General features: G+C 40.1%; 1 protein-coding gene across 4 annotated transcripts in view; it reads left to right on the top strand.

The window, feature by feature from the left end:
- Positions 1 to 22,784, top strand: part of FNDC3A (fibronectin type III domain containing 3A) — a 104,605-nt gene that overhangs the window by 72,363 nt on the left and 9,458 nt on the right. For all 4 annotated transcript variants that reach the window (XM_038761633.1, XM_038761634.1, XM_038761635.1 and 1 more), the window contains 17 exons: positions 1,750 to 2,019; positions 2,693 to 2,751; positions 4,185 to 4,342; positions 6,778 to 6,837; positions 7,400 to 7,538; positions 11,443 to 11,496; positions 13,838 to 13,962; positions 14,266 to 14,440; positions 15,146 to 15,232; positions 16,045 to 16,183; positions 17,498 to 17,566; positions 18,301 to 18,419; positions 19,443 to 19,548; positions 19,644 to 19,819; positions 20,980 to 21,093; positions 21,946 to 22,095; positions 22,187 to 22,470. In XM_038761633.1, coding sequence (XP_038617561.1) covers positions 1,750 to 2,019; positions 2,693 to 2,751; positions 4,185 to 4,342; positions 6,778 to 6,837; positions 7,400 to 7,538; positions 11,443 to 11,496; positions 13,838 to 13,962; positions 14,266 to 14,440; positions 15,146 to 15,232; positions 16,045 to 16,183; positions 17,498 to 17,566; positions 18,301 to 18,419; positions 19,443 to 19,548; positions 19,644 to 19,819; positions 20,980 to 21,093; positions 21,946 to 22,095; positions 22,187 to 22,470 — 2,284 coding nt within the window. The remainder of the gene's footprint in view (positions 1 to 1,749; positions 2,020 to 2,692; positions 2,752 to 4,184; positions 4,343 to 6,777; positions 6,838 to 7,399; positions 7,539 to 11,442; positions 11,497 to 13,837; positions 13,963 to 14,265; positions 14,441 to 15,145; positions 15,233 to 16,044; positions 16,184 to 17,497; positions 17,567 to 18,300; positions 18,420 to 19,442; positions 19,549 to 19,643; positions 19,820 to 20,979; positions 21,094 to 21,945; positions 22,096 to 22,186; positions 22,471 to 22,784) is intronic.

Below are 22,784 nucleotides of genomic sequence, written 5' to 3'. Positions count from 1 at the left end.
TTTGTACAGGAAAGTTGGAGCTGACAGATCAGCATGAGGGGACATGGATGGATATAATAATAATAATGGTATTCGTTAAGCACTTACTATGTGCCAAGCACTGTTCTAGGCACTGGGGTAGATACAGGGTAATCAGCTTGTCCCATGTGGGGCTCACATTTTTAATCTCCATTTTACAGGTGAGGTAATTGAGGCACAGAGAAGTTAAGTGACTTGCCCAGGGTCACACAGCAGACAAGTGGTGGAGGTGGGATTAGAACCCACGTCCTCTAAATTGACTCTTTACCATGTGTGGCATGGAGGTGTCCCGGGACTTGGGGATCTGGTCACCAGGGCCTCTCCTGGTAATGGCCAGGAGCACATGTCTTAAATGAGGGCTGAGCAAGCCCTGATTTCAAAGGGGTGAGAGTGTGCTGGGGATATAGGGTTGGAGGGTACCAAGTTTAGGGTACATGGGGATTCAGTGAAATCCCTAGGAATAGTGGCGCGTAAGAAGAATCTACCGTGTCATTTTGAATTACCTGAAGAATTTGGTCATTATGTAGAAGCTGTGTCTGGAACGGAACCTAAATAATTGCATGTGAGTCTGTGGGAAAGTCTACCCCATGATATAGCTGTTGATAATGCCTCCAGTTTTTAAGAACATATTATGAAAGTATCCTGGCAGTGGGGGGGCGGGCGTATTGTTGTCCAAGGGAGGGAGCCTAGAAGCATCAGATTGATTGGCCGTGGTTATGCTTTACCAGCAAATCTGCTTATGCAGGACTTTGACCAGAGTACACAGCTTTCTGGCAGTTGGCAGGAGATGGGGCAAAATCTGTGACTGTTCTACCTAAGAGCAGGATATATGATCACTTTGATAATACAGTTAATTTAAATCTTATTGAAATGTTCCTTATATGGTTGTGTTTTTGCTTGTTTAGGTCTTAATTATGACCACCATATGAAAACCTCAAAATATCTAAGATAATCTGAAAGATATGTTGTGGATTCTGGGCTGAAATATAGAGCAGCAGCTTATATAGGCATAGTCCCCAGTAAATCAAGAGAGTCGATCTTCAAAAAAAGTATAAAACTTTTTTTATTTTATTCAATTTGAGAAACACCTAAGTTTCAGATAATAATAATAATAATGGTGGTATTTGTTAAGTGCTTACTATGTGCTGTTCTAAGTGCTGGGGTAGATCCAAGGTCATCGGGTTGTCCCACGTGAGGCTCACAGTCTTAATCCCCATTTTACAGATGAGGGAACTGAGGCATAGAGAAGTGAAGTGAGTTGCCCAAAGTCACACAGCTGACAAGTGGCAGAGCCGGGATTTGAACCCATGACCTCTGACTCCAGAGCCCGTGCTCTTTCCACCGAGCCACGCTGCTTCTCTATTAAGGTGTTCAGAGTTACAATTAGTTCTTCTCATTAATACATTTTGTACTCCAATACAAAATTGTGGGGACCGCCAAAGAAACTTATACTTTTGGGGGCGTTACTAAAATAGTAAATGCAAATCCTTTTATGTACACTTCAGGTAAAGATAGTGGTTGTTGCCTCTAGAATGGAAGCTCCCCCTGGGCAGGGAACTTGGCTCCCAAGTCTGTTGTACTCCCAAGCATTTAGTAGAGTGTCCTGCAGACAGTAAGTCCTCGGTAAATACCACTGATTGATCCAATATCTCAGTGTATTCTGGCTCTGTATATTTTATACAATGGGACAATTTTTTGAAGCTTTTGGGTTTTATTTTGGTTTTGTTGTAGATGCACTCTCTACACATGGAAGGTCCAATTTTAGAGATGAAAGATCTAGTAAAACATATGAACGTTTACAGAAAAAATTGAAAGACCGACAGGGAACGCAGAAAGATAAATTGAGCAGCCCGCCACCATCACCCCAGAAATGCCCTTCACCCACAAGTGAGCCTAATGGTCTTTTAAAAGGCCAGAATGCGAGTGGTGTGAGCACAGGATCAACTAAGAACAAGACAGGGAAAGGGAAAAGTGGCCAACAAATGGATGTAGAAACAGAAGGTAACTATTTACGAACCATTTTCTTATCAACTTTTTCCTCGACTTTTGTCACAGCTATTTTGTAATTTTTTTTTTTTCATTTGTGCATTCTTGCAAGGTGAATTGTAACCTGCCACTTCATTTGCAAGTGTTAAAATGCCCATCCTGCTCTTCCTTTGTCTTAGTCTCCCCTGGCCAGGAGAGATTTCTCTGAAGCAGAAAAAACTCAAACGATTGGTAGTCCAAGCCCATTTTTGTTAATCTAAAATTTCATGAGTTCCCTCAGATTCATTATACAAGGATTTGCTGTAGTAACATCCATCACCTCAACCTTAAATAAATTAAAGCAATTTGCATTCCATGTCCCTTGTTTTATAAAATTATCAAATGTAGTAACACATACTATTTTTTTTACTGATCTCATTTTGCTGATATTGAATTGTGAATTTTTGTTCAGGGTTTTATTTTTGTTCTTATTTTGGAATTTATTTTTTGAAATGCTAGGGTTGGTTCCAGATTCCATAGAGGAAAATTAAGATTAGAGGAAAAGAATCCGGGCAATTGGTTGCCAGTATCCCTTGTTTTTAACTTGTTTTTGACTATGGTAACTATATCCTCCTAAGTTTTCTAAGAAAAGTACATATGTGAATATGAAAGAATTATGGAGTAATATTTTTCCTTTGATCTTTTACAGAAAAGGATGAAGAAACAAAAGCACTTGAAGTACTTCTTTCTAACGTTAGCAAACCAGTGGTGAGTATCTGATGTATTTCATTAGTGGAAAACATGCCATATGATTATTCTCCTAGTTTTTGCTACAGCCTTTGATGAGAAATTAGGATTGCATACTGTTAACAAATTGATTTTGAGTTAGGTTCATTCATTCATTCATTCAATCGTATTTATTGAGCGCTTACTGTGTGCAGAGCACTGTACTAAGCGCTTGGGAAGTACAAGTTGGCAACATATAGAGACGGTCCCTACCCAAAAGAGGTCCAAAAGAGCCATCGGGTTCCTGGCTTGCACCTCACTAAACTGGCCTCCCACCACAGTTTTGTCCCGACGCCGTTTGAGATTGGGTTTTCTTCATCTTTATCTTCCCCCTACCAACCCTTCTGATTTTAGCTCCCTGCCCCATTTCAACTCATCAGTCAGAAACTATTTGAGTGCCTTACTGCCATTCTATTCCTAGATACATCGTGAGGTGGGATCTTCTTAATTGTAGGGATCATCTTAAGGAATCTAGCGCTGTGCCCAGAGGCTTCTCATGGCCTTCTTGCATTTACACTTAACATTGTACTAGAAACAGTGTGGCCTAGTGGATAAAGCACAGTCCTGGGAGTCCTAAGGACCTGGGTTCTAATCCTGTCTCCCACTTGTCTGCTGTGTGACCTTGGGCAAATCACTATAACTTCTTTATTACATCATTTGTAAAATGGGGATTCAGCCTTTGAACTCCACGTGGGACAGGGACTGTTTTGAACCCAATTTGCTTGTTTTCACCCCAGCACTTAGCACAGAACTTGGTGCATAGTAAGTGCTTAATAAATACCGTAATTGTTGTTATTATCATTAGTACAATTCCCATGGGTTGCATTAAGTATCTGTTGTGGAATTGTACTTTCCAAGCGCTTATTACAATGCTCTGCACACAGTTAAGCACTAAGTTAAGCACTGAGTACATACGACTGAATGAATTATATCAGTTATCTCTGCACCTCGGAGTTGGGATTTTTTAAAAATATAGTAGACAAATTATCATGGTTGTAAATATTAAATCACTAATTTGATCCATTAAATTAAAACGGAAAATACTTCTTGGAAATGTAGTACAGTCCACAGCAAAAAAAAACCAAGTTCATAATGTCATATAGCTGCATTTTACCACTAGGTGGCGTCCTTCTCTCAGTCTGTTACTAGATGTCAAGGAATGCTTTCTAATGCATCTTAGATTAATTTAATAATAATAATGGCATTTATTAAGCGCTTACTATGTGCAAAGCACTAAATACACCTTCATTCAGGATGCTTATATTTGCCTGCAGCAGAGATGAAAGAGCAATTGATTGACATCTGAAAACGCAAGCTCCTCTTTGTTGTGGTTCACTCAGGCTTAGGTGAAATTGGCCACCCTCGTAAATACCCGTATTTGAACCTACAACTCTTTTAACATTGTGTTTTTGCAGGTGTCCGATATCCAGGCAAGAACAGTTGTACTTACCTGGTCACCTCCTTCCAGTGACATTAATGGGGAAACAGATGGGCCAAATGTGCCAGAGCTCTGTGCTTATGAAATCCTGATTTCAAGTACAGGGAAGGATGGCAAATACAAAAGTGTTTATGCGTAGGTATTTGTTATACTTTGCTCCCTCTTGTTCTGTGAACTGATTTCTGACTAGAAACAGATTATTCACAATATGAACAAATGAAGCATTCTACTTAGTAAGGAGAAAAGTCCAGTTTTTAATCAAGCCCCATCGTTATTAGAAGCTTAAAGTTGCTACTATTGTAATACAAGTAAACATGGGCTGGTTATGAAAAACTACTATACTTGCATGAGAGTTTTTAACCACTCAGACACCTATCAGTCGAGGGGTCAAGGAGGAAGGTAGCCAGACAATTTCTACTTAAAATCTCTCCCCTGGGTCCCTGCTATTTCACCCTGAAACTTCCCTGAACTGGCATGTTCCAACGGAGACCAACAGCCCCACCAGCACCTCCCCACCCCCACCTCCTATCAATTTGATAGAACCTTTTAGCTAGTTTATTGTACTGGAAATTTCCAAATTCAGCAGATTTGGAGATTCTTAAATTTCCTAAATTTCAAATTCATCACCTCTTTACTCTGAGATTCTTTTTTATGCTTTCCAAATATACTTCCATTGGAGTAGATAAGTATTCTGCACCTCCATTTAAGCTCTCTTCCCTTAGCTTAGAAATTCCAAATCATGTAGAAACAGAGCTCATTAACATAATCATTAACCCTTGAATTTTCCTGCTCCTGGTGATTATTTGTGACTTCAGAACACTCATTAAGCAATTTCTGTATGTGTTGGTAGGATTGTTGTCTACCCAGGTGTTATATATGGGGTACAGAGGCTAGATGGAATGACCCCTGGGTGTCAAAGTTCAAGCTTTGAAGTTTCTCCTGGACAGGATTATAAACACAACCTGCAGCCAATTCCCAGAACTCCCTCCCCCTCCCTGTAGCCTTGGAAAGATAAATCGACAAAGCTCATGAACTCAGTTAAATCTGGGCCAGAACTGTAATTCCTGAGTGGAAAGTCTCTGGAACTTTTTTTTTTTTTTTTGGTCAAAGTCTCTCTCAAAGTGTGAGCCACATGTATCCCTCAGCTAGTCCAAAGTATACTCTTCTGCCTGCATTTGCGGGGAGGAGGGTAGTCATCAAATAGGCACAGGCATCCAGCTCCTCTAAAGGCCACCTTCAAAATAATACCAAAACACACCAGTTAGCAGCCCTCAGCTAGGAAACCTAGTTCTTCAAAGTCTGCTTTTCCCAGAATTTACACCTGGGCCTAATTTAGACACACTCAGATGCTTCCCACCCCAAACCTGTTCCTGTATTTCCAACAGGTAATAGGAGTTCCTAGTTCTGGTATACATCTCTGGGACATACAGTCATCAGCCTGCTGGGCAAACCAGGTGTAGTGTTTCTACAGTGACTTGGAAAGGAAAACCTCAAGGGTAATTTTGAAAATGGGAACCTAAATCCTCCTTTCTAGGAAAGCCCCTTGCCAAATTGCCCAGGTCATAAATGCCGGAAATTACTTCACATGAAACACATCCCTGTGGCATAATTATAGGACCTTTTCTCTCCGCACCTTGTGACTTCAGGTGCCACACCTATAGTTTTCCACTCCTGCCATTTGCTTATCCCAGGAAGACTTTTTGGCTCTCTGCTTTATCATTTGGTCCCTAATTTACTGCCTTACTGGTGGGTGGACCATCCAACACCTAGTTAACCAGCGGGAGGCCCTTTCCAAGACAAGAGTTCCTGGATCTTTATTTTCCTGGAGGTTTTATAGCCCTCTTTTACCTCTTCAGGATTTTGATGACAGCAATTTCAACTTGCTAAGTGGCTGTCAACATATTATGACCTAGTCCTTTTGGGGAACGTTTACAGGTCTTCCTCCCACTCAAGGCCTGATCCTGAGCCCCTATTAAAATGTCTATTTGCTTTCATGTCGGCTTCTTGGTCCTGCAGCGTATCACTGCGACCCAACCTCTTTTCCCCACTTTTCTTGCCAATTTCGTCATGAGTTCTGTAATGTAGGTACTGTGTCTGGGGAGCTTGGCTCACTAGAAAGGTCCTTAGCTTAAGCTTTTATATTTCTCCATTATATTCTTTCGCAGGGTAACATCTGAGTTACTACTTTCACCTAATTCTTTCCAGTGCATAGATTAACTCGTCAGTAGTAGTTTTCACGGTGCATCAGCACCATCCAGAAAGGTGAAGTTCAGGTTCTCATATCCTAATACTAGTGAGTGTCCATCTCTAAAATGGGAAGAGGACCTGGGTGGTTCTGGATTAGAATGGATCCATATGTGCATCCTTGGAGACAGAGCAATCTTGGGGCCCACAGTTGAAGGTTAGGGCAGCGCTTCCCTCAGGCACTGATTAACATTCATACCACTTGCAACTAAAAGCTTGTCATTTTTGACAGCAGATGCTGAGGTTTTAGTGCCTCTCCCATAAGAATTCAGTTGTCTTCACAACATGTATCATTTAATACAAAAGCAGTGTTAACTTTTTTCTAGTGGAGAAGAAACTACTATCACTGTAAATGATCTCAGGCCAGCAACAGATTACCATGCAAAGTAAGTAACTTCTATTCCTTTTGTCTCGTGCAGAAGATACATTTTACCAAGGAATTGACACCAAAGACCATGTTTGTTTATTTTTTTTTCACTTGGTAGCTATATATACTGACTTTATTTTGTTACCTTATGTTTTAAAATTTACCTTATATTTCTTTGAAAATAAAAGTGATAGTTATTTAACTTTGGTGTTTTGGCAATGTACTGAGCACTTTGAGAAATAGCAATATTAATGTAACTGTCCAAAGGTCTATGAGTTAATTAAATTGAGAAACTTCATTAATATATGCACTTCAAAATAAAGACTCTAATCCTGATGACTTTTGCCTTTTTCGCTTTATTACTTTTAAAGTTCACCATGTAGGTGAAAAGCTGCTTTGTTCTTTTGAAAATTAAATCAGTTGAAATTGTGTACCTATATGTAGTTAGGTTGGTAATGTTTCACTCTCTATAGTAATAGGCATCTCGGCACTCATTGTTGTAGCTCAGCACTTGCGAGGTATAATGAGTTCACGAACAGATCGTTCTGGTGGCTAATTCCTTGTTTCCTTTATTTCTGTAGAGTTCAAGCAGAATACAATTCCACAAAAGGAAGTCCTTCAGAGGCTGAAAGTTTTACTACCTTGAGCTGTGAACCTGATACACCCAACCCACCCAGGATTGCCAACCGGACCAAAAATTCACTCACCTTGCAGTGGAAGGTAGGCCATTTCAGAGAGTAATTCAACCAGGATTGGTTTCCACCAAAAAATGTTGAAGTCTCCCCTGATACCAATGTAAAGAATTAATCAAATTTTAAAATGTTCAGTTATTTGCAGTAGTTACCAAATGAGTAATAAACAAACGTATTGGGAAAATACAGTCAATTTCTTACTTTTGCAGATTGTAACATTCTCCAGTAAGATCATTTCTGAAAGGAGTGAGATGTGTATTGAATTTTCCTGGGTTGTCCAACCTTTCTTCCTGTAGTCCTCAATTTATAAAGATCTGTCTTCTCCTTTTAAAAGAATAAAACACAAACATTCTTCAAAATGCAGACTTTTTATTAACACTAAAAAGGTTTCTCCCTCTACCATTGATAAAGAATACTTGGATTGTAATATGTGTTTGCAGGATGTATAGTCAGGCAGACCTTCTTAGAATAATCTAGCACAGGACATTATGTGGTCCTATGTAGTTACTCCAGATTTTACCCAGGCAATCTGTGGCCCTGGAACTTGCCCATACCATGCAGAATTTGAAAATGGAGAATTACTTTTCCCAATACTGCACAGGGAAGTAATTTCCTAAGGTAAATTTGGAGGGCAAGAAAGACCCACAGGACCCCAGGACTTCCCATATGGCTAGAAAATATCCATCCTCTAATCCCTCTGTCTGCTGCTAGAGGACCAGTGTGGCTTAGAGGATGGAGTGTATGCCTGGGAGTCCGAAGGTCATGGGTTCTAATCCTGACTCCAACACTTGTCTGCTCTGTGACCTTGGGCAAGTCACTGCACTTCTCCGACTGTCTCACCTGATTAGCTTGTGTCTACCCCAGTGCTTAGAACGGTGCTCGGCACTTAGTAAGTGCTTAACAAATACCATAATAATAATTATTATTATTAGTCTGCAAACAGTTCACTCTGAAGATGTGGGCCCCGTGGATTATAACCGTATTCCTCATCAGTGGGATGAAGCACTGTGACCTTGGGCAAGTCACTTTGCTCTCTGAGCTTCAATTTTCCATTGGTAAAACAGGCTAAAACTTGAAAGGGCTATTCAGAGGATTAATGTGTTAAGTACTTTTGAGCCCCTTGAATCCAATAGGAATCCAAAGGTTAGCTTAAACTTAAAGCAATACGTAAGAGAAGAAACATTTTCGAAATACAAATGTTCTTATGATTTATGTTGTCATGAAGTGTTACCTTAACCAGTTACACCATAATAATAGTAGTAATAATTGTGGTATGCGTTAAGCACTTAGTATGTGCCAAGCACTATTCTGAGAGCTGGGATAGATACAGGATGATCAGATGGGACACAGTTCCTGTCTCAGTTGGGTCTCACGATCCAAGGGGGAGGGAAAACGGGCATTTATTCTCCATTTTACAAATGCGGACATTGAGGCACAGAGAAGTTAAGTGACTTTCCCAAGACAGGTGGCAGAGCTGAGATTAGAACCCAGGTCCTTGGACTCTCAGGCCCGTGCTCTTCCCATTAGTCCATACAACCTGAGGACTAGAAGAGAACCACTCAGAAACAATATGGGAGAAACACTGGCATTTTAATATGTATTATTCCTTTTCAAATTAACATTTTACAACTAGAGTATCTTTTTTTACAAGGGATTATGTGTGCATAAATGTTTATTAGCAGACGTTGCCTCCTTTTGGGCCATCACCTCCAAGCACTCTGATTTAGAGACAGCTCCCTGGGGGTGATTACCTGGAAGGGCTGAATCATGAGAGGGGTAAAAGCAGGAGCATGGAAGGAGGAGGGAGTAGAAGGAATGACTTTTCTCTGTTGCTCCCCTCTCACCCTTGGGCAAAGCAGGAACACAGTTTCCCCTGAGGAGATATTAGGGGACTGACTATTGCTGGAGGAATCTGGTCAGGGACAGCAATAGCAATGTTAGAAACTGGACAAGTTGGAGGGCAAGAATGGGAGGCTGGAATTGGGAGCAGGAGCTCTAGCTGTGGTGTGAATAGGAGCAGGGACAGAGTAGAAACTGCAGTGTGGGAAAGGGAAGACTCTCTTAGGCTTCATTTAGACCACAGGCACTGCTTTTACCCCTGCTCCTATCGGTTGTATTGATTGAACACCCTCTGTGGGTAAAACATTATACAATATGCTTGGGGTTCGAAATAAATAAAAGGCATCATACTTGTCCTCAGACCTTATGGACTAGAAAGGGAAGTCAGTAGAAGTAAATGGGCTCAGATCATAGAGCTCATGTAATAGAAGTAAGACAAGTGAATGAATCAGTAACAAATCAACTAACTGATAAATGAGTGCTGAGAAAGGGAGCTCGTTCAGGTACTCTTCCCTCCTCTTTATGTCCCAAGTACTTCAGGCTCTTTAGCTTCTCCAATTCCCATACCTCCCTGCCCTCCTGTCACTCACCCCTCCTCCCCCATACAGTCACTTTGCACACCTCCTGCCCCATATTCTACAAGAGTAAAATGAGCAACAGATGAAGACTACTTCCTCTTCTCTCTTCCTTTGCCCATTCATTCATTCATTCAATCGTATTTATTGAGCGCTTACTGTGTGCAGAGCACTGTACTAAGCGCTTGGGAAGCACAAGTTGGCAACATATAGAGACGGTCCCTACCCAGCAGTGGGCTCACAGTCTAGAAGGGGGAGACAGACAGTAAAACGAAACATGTGGACAGGTGTCAAGTCATCAGAATAAATACTTGGCACACCATGGGCTAACCCATTTGCTAAAACAAACCTGCCACCAAATGCTATCCTATCTTCCCACTAAGAGTTGGAAGGGCTTATTTTGGTACAAAGCAAACAGTGGAAACAGTTCCTCAAGCAGAGTGTGTATTAGGGGGCAGGGAGCACATATAGAAGCAGCATGGTGTAATGGAAAGAGCACAGTACTGGTAGTCAGGAGACCTGGGTTCTAATCTTGGCTCTGCCAGTTGACTTTTGTGTGATGTTGGACAAGTCACTTTACTTCTCTGAACCTCAGTTTCCTCATCTGTAAAATGGCGATTGAGTGCCTATCCTCCCTCTTACATGTGGGACAGGAACTGCGTCCAATGTGATTAACTTGTATCTCCCCAGGTGTTAGAACAGTGCTTGACACATAATAAGTACTTAACTAATGTCGTGACTGATTATGGGAATGTATAATAAGTATTGGCATATGGGTGCATAGGTGATCCTTCTCTTGGTTAAGTAAATGAGGGATGAGTGTACCTGTCTGTGTGTATAGGCATAAACAGTTCTGGGTCTGTGCGAATGAAAAACAAAAAAAAAGTTTTAATCCTTAAAGAAGGGGCTAGAGAAGCTGTAGATTACCCCAGTTTAACTGGGTGTTTCTACTAATCTTTTTAAAAATGAATGCTTTGCATAAAGTGACTTAATGAATGTACTATAATGTACTATATATTATATATACATTACTCTATATATATATATATGTATATACATATATACATTACTGTAATAATGTAATGTACTATAATTATATAATTAGAGAAGCAGCATGGTTCAGTGGAAAGAGCCCGGGCTTTGGAGTCAGAGGTCATGGGTTCAAATTCCGGCTCTGCCACTTGTCAGCTGTGTGACTTTGGGCAAGTCACTTAACTTCTCTGTGCCTTAGTTACCTCATATGTAAAATGGGGATTGACTGTGAGCCCCCCGTGGGACAACCTGATCACCTTGTAACCTCCCCAGTGCTTAGAACAGTGCTTTGCACATAGTAAGCGCTTAATAAATGCTATCATTATAATGGCAAACATATTGTACATCTTCCTAAGTAGTTTTTTCTGTGTGTTCAGCATATGTTTTCCTTGAAGGTAAGTGTGGATATGTCACTGTTAATTCCTTAGATTAGTCCTTTTTATCATGATTCTAAGTTTCATTCTTTTTGTTTCCTTCCTGTTTTAGGCATCTTGTGACAATGGTTCTAAAATCCATAATTATCTTTTAGAATGGGATGAGGTGAGCAACTTGTATCTACTATATTTTTATTCCACCAAGTGTTCCTGATCACCTACCAGGCCTTAAACAGAAATCCAGTTGAGGCCAGATAATATAAACTCCTCAGAACAAGTATGAAATGGTTGTGCTATTTCTTTAGCTTGATCCCAAGGGCTTTATGTATATAAGGCAGCTTCCTTGGGAATCCCAGCCCACTTTGTGTGCCCTGTGTTCACTTCAGTTTGGTGGGAGGCATCTTATCCATTGGGCAGAGTTCTAGTTTACACATTGCGGGTAGGATTGCAAGTTTTGCATCATAAGGCAATTGCCCCACAGTGTTTATAACCAAGACGTTCTTAGAGAGGTGCTTCTTTTATTTTAGGGAAAGCACCTGATTTTAAATTTTGGAGAAAGGGTAGAAATCATAAGGAAGAGTTTTGCCATAATATAAAACAGTGCCACGGCCAGCACTTAAGACACAGCATACAGTTCTGGTTTCCCCATCATCTAGGATGGGTGCGATTGAGCTGGAGAAGGTACAGAGAAAGATTGAGCAGAATGGCCAGGGGAATAGAGAAGATCCCACAGGAGAATAGATAGAAACGGTTTTAACTTCCAGCTGAAAAGGAGGAAGTTGAACGGGGATATGATCGAACCCTGCAAAATCCTGACGGATATGGACAGGGTGAAGGTGAATTTGTCCACCAGCTTTAAGTTGAGAGGTTCCACACGAGCAAAAGGAAATGCTTTTTCAACCCAGAAGGCGATAAGCATATGGAAGCTATATAGGCTGAAAATATAAAGAGATCTGTGTATCTTTACTGAAGGGGAAGGTATCGGATGGTATATTTTGAACCATTAGGGTGGATGTCAGGGAGGGCAACCATCCAATCTCACCGTTATTCAAGTATCTCATTACCTCTTTCAAATCAATCAATCGTATTTATTGAGCGCTTACTGTGTGCAGAGCACTGTACTAAGCGCTTGGGAAGTACAAGTTGGCAACATATAGAGATGGTCCCTACCCAACAGTGAGCTCACAGTCTAGAAGATACATTTCTTACATTTCTTACGTACATTACACAGTCTTTCAGATGCATTTCTTGGCTGGATGGACCTTTCATTTGATGCAGTAATGGCATTATCTATGTACTTAGGTTCTGACGTTTAAAAACTGGATAATCACTCACCTTTCCAGAAGAGGCGTTCTGCAGTATTGAAAGTTTTAATCTTGGTCATTTTACAGTCATCGTCCTTAAAGCCAAACAGTGATAGAGCAGGATTTGAGCCGGCATTAGCCTTTATGGTCAAGCAACCCAACCAGCTGCTTAGGCCCCCAACCATGCTTCTTTCTAGAACTGAGTTATTTTGTTGCTGATAAAGTTAAGAAGTTAGGCCAGGAAGAGTTTCACTGGCCAGTTTCATTCTATAGATATGGCATTTTCTTTTGGGGAGGAAGAGAAAGAAACTAAATCCACTCTTCCATTTCTTCAAAGACATTGCTAACCTCGGGACTTGTCAAGTGTGCTTAGCTATTGACACTAAGGAGGAATCTTTTATTTAGTTTTTTTCACTTCTTTTGCCTTAATCGTATGTATTGAGTGCCTGCTGTGTGCAGAGCACTGTACTAAGTGCTTTGGGAGAGTAGAATATTCCAGAGTTGGTAGGCACATTCGCTGCTCACAACGAGCTTACAGTCTAGAGGTATCATGATCACTTATGTGTCCCTCCCAGCAAGGATACCGCACATCTCAGATGACAAGTGAAGAACCAAATGGGGCTTGCCACTGCCTGGCTACCATCACTCGTACACACAAGTCCCCTTTTCTGCTATGGTTGCCCACCTGGGTCGTGGCAGAAAACCACGCCCATCCCTCCTGTGTCCCCCGCTAGCAGCAGGTGGGCAATACTGTTGGTGATTTGGTTTGCAAGACAGTAGTAACTCTGCCCCCCCATATTACGTGTACGTCCCCTCCTTTGCCATATTTAAGTCAGCACCCCTCTTCAACAAAGCTGTAACCCTTGCCTGACCACACCCATCACTTTTTTGTTTGATCCTGAGTCACAATCTGTCAACTCGACATTCAGTACTTTTCACCTAACCCTCCTGGTTGAAGTGCCCTTGAAGTACCAAGCTTAAATCTGACAAGAAGTACCCATCTGTTATACTTTAAGCAATTAAATGTAAGACATTCGATCTCAGTGATATTTCGAGTTCACCAATTGTGAAAGTTCCTGGATGCTGCCACCGTTTCTTGGTACTCATGTTTGTGTAGAATTTCAACTATAGAACTGTGGGGAATATGAGTGATTTGCATTTTTTTAAAATGTGCATAATATAAAATCAAATCATTCCTTTTAGGGAAAAGGAAAAGGTGAATTTTGTCAGTGTTACAGTGGCCCACAGAAGCAATTTAGGATTACTAAACTATCACCAGCAATGGGTTGCAAATTTAGATTAGCAGCCAAAAATGACATGGGCATGAGGTAAGTAATATTCTTTTAAAATATTCAAAGATTTTAAATTATGACCATATATGCATATCACTTCACAGTGGAGATTTAAAATCGCAGGGGACCTTGAGGGAAGCAAAGTGTCACAAGGTGACAGGTAGTAACATAATACCCTATGAATTCCTAGGAGAAAAATATCTTCGTAAGATTATTGATGTCATCAGCAATATTCAGATTGAATTTTAGAGCACTCAGTGTTCACGATTATCAAATGCTGATATTTAGCTGAGAAAGTATTGCTCCTGCTTCATCATATTCTATTCCTATTTTTAACAGTGCCTTTAGTGAAGAAGTCCTATATTACACCTCAGGCAGTGCCCCTTCCATGCCAGCAAGTCCTACATTAATCAAAGCTGGAATTACTTGGTTATCCTTACAGTGGACTAAACCCTCAGGAACACCATCGGATGAAGGCATCTCTTATATTTTAGAGATGGAGGAAGAGACCTCAGTAAGTGTGAAGACATGTCTTGAATAATGCATTGGATACCGGTATCCAGTATTTTGAAGTATTATTCAAATGCAGTCAAAAAATGTGGTTGACCTGGTAGATCGTCTAGGAAATTTAAATAAAACAAAAACCTTGCCGAGATCATCCTCCTTCACCACACTCCTAAGCTCCTGGAATATTGTTGCTGTTTGGTTTTAGAAGGAGAAATGGGAGCTGAATCCCCAGTGATTGCAGGAGGGGAGAGCTCCACTTTGTAGGGCAGAAGGTGAAGTTCTACATAGCTGCCTTTCATTTTCAAAGACATTATTTCTGACGGGTGTGCAGTGTGTCCGAAAAGATTTATATGCGACATTCCATATAGAGTATATAAAAATAGTCTTTTGTTAGGTTGTTGTGTTTGCCGCTTTTGGGAAATGATTCTTGATGTCCTTAAATCCCCAGTGCCTCTTGTGAAGGAGAGCAATCCCTCTTCTGGTTGTTATATGCCAGACTGATCTGACGTGGCATCTCTCTCCTAAAGGTCTTCGGCTATACCACCTTGTTTGGTGTTGCACTTCTCTGTTAGACTTATAGACTTCTGCCTCACAAGGCATCATTTGGTCAAGGTTTCTCACATATTAGGGGTAGCCCACCTGCCAGGTAGTAGAGGCGTCCGCTTGGTAAAGGAGCCAGATAACAGCTTTCCTGTCATTTTACTTTTTCCAGGGATATGGTTTCAAGCCCAGGTACGATGGCGAGGATCTTGCCTATACCGTGAAAAATCTTAGACGAAGTACAAAGTACAAATTTAAGGTAAAATTTGTTTCAAAAAAAAAAAGGAGTTGATCAGTGGTCCAGTAGAAGTGAAATCTGGGCCAACTAGAAATGAATGATCCAGTTACTGCTTCTCTGGAAGCAATGATTGGGCTTATGTAAAGATCTTGAGAAAGGAACTCTTAATTTTGCCATTGAAATTGTACTCTTTTGCGAATAGTGTTTCTTCCATGCTTGCCAAAATAGTCCCATAGCTTTCGTGTTTTACAGCTCCTTGGTCTGTCCATGCCACTGGGAATTTTGTAGTCATGTGCTTGCTCTCATGATCATGACCTGCTGCTTTTCTCCCAGACTGTGGCTCGTTCTGTGGTCCTCAGACCTTTGGCTTTCTGGTATAACTTAGGCCAAAACTCCCAGCCCAACTTTGGGGCAAGTAGAAATGGGGCTGCCACAAGTTTTGGCAGCCCCCAAGGACCTAGGAGAGAGTGAGATTATGTTAAAGCACCACAAGGCATTTTGGCTGCTCCATCAGCCTTTGGCTGTTCCAAGAGGAACTGCATTTCATGGTCCGCAATGTGAGATCCCTGTCACAGATCCAAACCACCTCCACTGCACTTGATCACTCCAGGGAGGGTTACTCCGGGCAAGCTGGGATGATGGTGACACGGTTCTCTGGGGTTTGGAGCACCACAGCACCAACCAAGAACAAAATGATTGAGCTGTAGCCACTGCTCCCTCTGGAAGTAAGCTACAGTTCAGTTCAGCATCACTTTTGGTTTTCTTCTGCTTGCTGCAATTTATTCTAGCAGTTATTCAATTTGTAAAGTTTTGGTTTTGTTTTTTTGTAATAGGTCATTGCTTATAACTCAGAAGGCAAGAGCAATCCAAGTGAAGTAGTAGAATTTATGACGTGTCCGGACAAACCTGGAGTACCTTTAAAACCATCAGTTAAAGGAAAGATACATGCACAAAATTTTAAAGTTACTTGGGGTAAGGTGTTTTCATTTTTGTTCAATGTTTTCCTTTATGTTGACAGTTTCCTATTTTGAGCATGAACTGAATTTCTGAAAAACTGTTATGAAATAGCCTCATCATGGTACTTGAGAAACAGCTTGACCTAATGGAAAACATGGGGCTGGGAATCAAGACCTGGGTTGTAATCTTGACCACACCACTTGCTTGCTAGTGACCCTGGACAAGTCACTTAACTTTTTTGTGCCTAAGTTGCCTCATCTGTAGAAGGGTGGCCATTTAAATACCTGTATTTCCTCCCCCTTAGATTGTGAGCCCCATGTTGGGCAGAGACTGTATCTCGTATTTATCCCAGTGCTTAGTAGATAGTAAGCACTTAAGAAACCCTATAGTCATTATTATTATTAGTTTTAATCTTTAATGTTTGCATTGAAGTGTATTTGATCATCCTCCCGAGTGCAGTGAAAGAATTAGGATGTTTAGGATACAGGGTTTTTCCAGAGTCCTATTTAATCAGAAATGGGGAGAGATAAGAAAAGTTAAATTTTGCAGAACCTTAAGAGTATTGGGTATTAAAGGAGAAGGAAAAAAATGTAAAAAAAAAAAAAAGTGGTGGGAGCTTATTAGTATGGGGACAACATATAATCATTTTGCTATATGTGCCACTGTGCCCATAGAGAGAAGAAAGGAATGTGGCATCAGCGTAAAGATTGTAAAAAAGGCAAATGTAAATCCTTCTAAAAGAAAAACAGACTCCTCACATACCCACCCAGCAGAGAGTTACCCTGTCTGCCCTTTATCATGCTCATTTCCCCATTAAAAACCTCTGTTATCTTTAATACAAAAATGTTAATTAAATTTCCTCTTTCTCCATCAAATTAAAACCTATTAATGTCTGTATAAAAAGTAATGATTGAATTATAACCAGGTAAATTTGAGATATTGATGATTATACACGGTGTAGAATGAAGAGCATAAACCCATATAATTACTTCATCTTCCTGAATTTGGTCAAAGGGTATGTAGATACCGGGGGATGGGAGGAAGTATAGAAATCAGAGTAAGTACCTTCCAGTCTGGAAAACAGACAATGTGAATCACACTTCATTTGTCCAGTATCTTGTGATGTTAAAGGCTTAGATGCGGAACCTTTCAAACAATCCTCATATAATTTCTGTATGATGATCCAACCACCAGACTTCATTACATTGCCTTATTTTTTCAGTCTGTTTACCAGGCTTTTCCTTAGGACTTGATTGCTAAAATAAAATGTCTCTCCATTTTATTGTTCCTTAAATGTATTATGCCTAATATGAAGTCCTTTTCTGGTAGATCCACCAAAAGACAGTGGAGGGGCAGCCATAAATAAGTATGTTGTGGAAATGTCACATGGCTCAAATGGTAAGTGTGATTTTTCAGACTGTGCAGTGCTAGTAGGTAAATTTATGCTGCTTTTCATTGTCACCTTTTAAATAGTCTTGTTTTTACTTATCTGTATCACTTACCTACTTGATGCAAGATGCAAGGGGGAAGTCGTGGATTAGCAGTGAAGATTCTTTGCAATTCAGTTTGTGGAGCTGAATTTTTCACCCAGTTATTTGGAAGGAAAATTCATCGTTCTAAATTTAACTCCCAGGAAAAAATTAAGGGAGAACTCCTAAACATAAATAATCATATGCTGAAATTACCCTAGTAGCTTTTTTTATTTTTTAACCAAAATTCAAGGTATCAACTCTAAAATACAACACAGATATCTTTGGCAGTCCCTAATTCTGGAAAATCACTTTTTTTCCTGTGTACAAATAAGAATGGCTTTTAATTAAATATGGTGGACTCTTTACAGTTCCGTTTTTTTTCCATTGATTTAACCTTCATGTTATTACTGAACCAGCAAACCCATTTAAAATGCCTAATTAAAAACAAATTGCACATCTTAAGCCAAGGCTGCCCACAGAAAGAGATTTCACTCCAGCACATTTACAAAGCCGTGTTTAGGAAACTGGAAATGTAAAGAAAATTAGATCACTTCCAGGAAGCTCTGAATAAGCTTTGAAATGTTTTTGACAAATTACCCAAACACAATTACCCAAGATATTAGACTGTGGTTCACTGCACATCAATTCTTGTCTTTACAGGGAACAAATGGGACATAGTATACAGTGGAGCTGCTAGGGAACATCTCTGTGACCGACTGAATCCAGGCTGCTCGTATCGCTTACGTGTATATTGTATCAGTGATGGAGGACAGAGTGCGGTAATGTTGCCTAACCCATATGTTCACTAAAGAGTGCTGTATTACAAAGTTTGTAACAACAGCAAATGAAGGACTGATAAGATTGACTGTTTTTGAAAATAGCGGAGGTTTGACATCTTCTACCAGTTGGAATATTGAAACTAACCACGTCATTTTTCACTATTTTATTATTTTCCCACACTCAGAAAATGTAATAGTCTTAGATAATAGCTGTAATAACGGGGATTACTGTATTGACAGTTGAGGACAATGTGAAAAATCAGTACAAATGACCTTCAGAAAGGGTATTTAAGCTCTGTCTAAATCTCTTCCAACACCTGTAGATTCTGAAATCACAACAGTAAATATTTTCATAGAGACTTAGAAACAGATGTCTCATCCAGGGAGTATTCAAGATGCTACGTTTGCCATTTTGTATTTCATTTTCTGGATGCCTATTTCAGTTCTGTCCTGCTTTCAGAGAAGGTGGGCTGTTGTATTAGGAGTTATCTACTTTCCTCCCCCCATTCCTCTTCCTCTGCATCAGTATGTATTCAGTTCCTACATTACACGAAGCACTGTTATAATACTAGGCAACTGCAATTTGGCAAGCAGGGAAGATGTTTCCTTAGGGGTGAACTTGAAACTTGAGTATCCTTTTAATAGACTTCTCTAGCATTAATGGAAGAGCAATTTCTCAAAGATTCATAATTTTACTATGTCTCCAAAAAAGAACCTAATGCAATTAAAATATGAGTTTTGAAAATTTTAGAAGTGGTATTTAAGGAATGCAAACAGCCTACAGAGCAGTGCACAGAACTGTGGAAGTGGGCTTGTAAAAATCTCTTGTTACCCAGACAGTTTGTTAAAATGAAGAGCATTATCCTCTTCAAATTATAATTCCATGCTTAGCATTCTGACTTATACATGAAGGGGAATGTGTGGAAACAAAATATAATCAACAAACCTGGGCTGCATGACTCAACTCAGAACATAATCATAAGCACTTGCTGAATGTGTGTTGGGATTTGTTTGATTTTGCAGGTATCTGAATCTTTACTTGTGCAGACCCCAGCCGTACTTCCTGGTGTATGCCTGCCACCTAGACTACAGGCTAGACCAAAACCAAGAGAAATACAGTTACGATGGGGTAATTTCTCTTTTGGTTATAAATTACAGCGAAGTATGGTGGAAAATGAGTGTGTCATTTTGAAATTCCACCGTCTTTTACCATTTTTTCTTCAGGGCCACCTCAAGTTGATGGTGGAGCCCCCATCACCTGTTATGGGGTGGAAATGTCTCCTGTAGAAATGGAAGAACCTCGAGAAGTTTACCAGGGTCCTGAAGTGGAATGCACCGTGAGCAGCCTTCTCCCTGGAAGGACTTACAGCTTTCGATTACGGGCCGCTAACAAAACTGGGGTAATAAATCCAAGCCAATTTAGCTCTTCTCTTCTGTTTCTGTGTTTAACTGTAAATGGTGCAGTAACACACAGAACTTAGTTAAATGACTGCTGCCTTTAAGAATCAGGGAAGCGGCATGTCCTAGTGGCTAGAGCATAGGCCTGGGAGTATAATCCTGGCTCTGCCACTTGTCAGCTGGGTGACCTTGGGTAAGTCACTTCTCTGTGCTTCGGTTACCTCATCTGTAAAAGGGGGATTAAGATCGTGAGCCTTCTGTGAGACAGGGACAGTTCCCACCTGATTATCTTGTGTCTACGCCAGCACTTAGAACAGTGCCTGGCACATAGTAAGGGCTTAACAGATAACCACAGTTATTATTATCATCATCATTATGATTGGTATTTATTGAGCACATGCCGTAAGCAGAGCACTGTGCTAAGAGTTTAGGAGAGTATAATACAACAGAGTTAGTAGTAGATACGTTCCCTGCCCACAAAGTGAGAGGACTGTAAGATGTTGTCGGATTGATTGAAAGATGTTGTTGATGAAAAGAGAAGATCATTACTTAGAGTATAACTAAAATTATCACGTGTATTAATTTTCCCAGCGGATGTATTCTGTGTCCACATCTTTTTTATCCCCCAAATCAGTTTGTTTGATAGAACTCTAAATCTAGTAAATGTTTTGCATTAATTTAATCAACATTTAGAACTCTAAATCTAGTAAATGTTTTACATTAATTTAATCAACATTGTTCAAGATTAAAGCGACTGATCGAAATACCAAAATCCTAAAGAAAAATAGCAAAATAAGTGAAACTTTTAATTCCTCCACCTTTACTCCAAAGTTTAGTAAACTGTTTATTGTGTGGGTTTCCACATTACTTTAGTTGTCCATGGCTTTGAGTCATTTTTATACAATTTTATACATTTAGATGATTTTATTCATTTTAGACCTTTCATACAGGTTTTTAAAAATACATATTAAGGATTAGCAGTTCCTTAAATATAAGGAAACATGACTTCAACCCTCTGACATACTGTTGCACATTCTCAAAGCTCTCAAGTATTAATAGTCATATTTTTTCAATGAATTTGACCAATCTTTATTAAGGTTAGTCTGAGAACATTTTGTTTTTAAAAAAGATTTAAGTTGTTTTATTTTTGGTTTCTTTGAAGTTTGGACCATATTCTGAAAAATGTGAAATTTCTACAGCACCTGGGCCACCAGATCAGTGCAAACCCCCTCAAGTGACATGTCGATCTGCAACCTGTGCACAAGTGTTTTGGGAGGTAGTATTACTTTCATATGTGTTACATGTGTATTTCAGGCCTTTTTCTAACTACAAGAATGTCTGCATAAAAATTGTATTGATGTTGCTGATTGTTTCCCAGTGTTTTAGTCCCTCAAAAATTCTTCAGTTGGATTTATGGGGAGGACGTTCCATCCATTTTTGCCACTATATAAACATTCTGAAAGGACCATATTTTTTGGAACTCAAAGTTAGATAAGGGTAATGGTCCAAGAAGGGGAGGTGAGAAAATTATAGGAAAGGGAGATAGAGATAAACAGAGAAAGCACAAGGCAGGCACAATGAAAGAGAGGGGCATGGCAGAGACAGGATGTGGTGTGAGATCAGGGACAGAGGAGTTGACTTGGTTCATTGCGAGCACAGAAACAGTAAAGAAGCTGGGATTTTAGGGGAAATGGGATTGGGAGAAGAGTTTCTAAGAGATAAGGCCCCCAAACCATCATTTTGGATCTTTTCAGCCTTGATTGGACACTCTCAGAATCTTAGGGACCTAGAATAATTGAGACTAGGCACCTGTGGAGAGGGAGATGGGTCCAAGGGATTAATTTCTCATGTCTCTGACAGTGATCATTTTAATTTAGAATCTAAATATCTAACAGCTGGATGGTTAGTTTCTTCTTTTAGAATTGTGTATCTTGTCATTCGTATTGTTTCCTATAAAAGAAATTGCATTGGAGTGTCTAGTATTTCATTTAAAGATATTTGTCATTCCAACACATTTTGCCTTGATACGAAAGCAATGTTTTGTTTACAGTTTTTTTAGTAACATTTTAAATAACGTTAATGTAAGCAGTCCCAAGACTCTAATTCCTGTGTGTTTCCCGTTTTTCAGGTCCCTGTTAGTAACGGAGCAGATGTCACTGAGTATCGCTTAGAGTGGGGAGGAGTTGAAGGGAGCATGCAGATATGTTACTGTGGGCCGGGTCTCAGTTATGAATTGAAAGGACTTTCACCAGCAACCGTCTACTATTGCAGAGTCCAGGTAAATAGGATCAGGTATTCCTGTAGTCTGCTCTTGTGTCCTGTTAAGAGAATTTCCACATCTCACCGGTGTTTTCTCTGCCACTGTGCAGGCAGTGAGTGTTGCAGGAGCAGGCCCTTTCAGTGAAGTAGCTGTGTACAAGACTCCAGCCTCAGTCCCTGCCGTTGTGGCCTGTGTTCAGGGGATAAGTGAAGATGAAGTGGAGAGTCCACACTATTCACCTTCCACTTGCCTTGCCATAAGCTGGGAAAAGCCCTGTGATCACGGATCAGAAATCCTTGCCTACAGCATAGACTTGGGAGACAAACAGCCTATTACAGTCGGGAAGATTTCCAGCTATGTGATAGACAACTTACAACCAGACACCACGTACAGGTACACTTTCAAAGCTCTGTATAATCCTAAACAGTTCACATGTCTAAAGAAATTATCAGTAAGATTTATCTTTCTTAATCCTGGTTTGAACTGGCATTCTTCTTGGAAGAAAGAACACTGACCAGTATTTGCCCAGAACTTAAAAGGTTGGTTTTCTTGTCATCAAACACGCAGGGTTAATTTCAGTCCTAACATTTTGAATCTGTTCTTTAATCAGCATCGAAAAATGCTCTTTTAAAAGTTTTAAAATGTCTGAAGTTTCCCTTACCTAAGATATACTTTATCAGCCTACTTTCTTTTAGACATTTTTCTGT

The sequence above is a fragment of the Tachyglossus aculeatus genome, chromosome 20 (genome assembly GCF_015852505.1).
Source record: "Tachyglossus aculeatus isolate mTacAcu1 chromosome 20, mTacAcu1.pri, whole genome shotgun sequence".
NCBI classification, from domain to species: domain Eukaryota; kingdom Metazoa; phylum Chordata; class Mammalia; order Monotremata; family Tachyglossidae; genus Tachyglossus; species Tachyglossus aculeatus.
The sequence above is the reverse complement of the archived record's forward strand: the minus strand, read 5'-3'. Positions and strand labels throughout refer to the sequence as shown.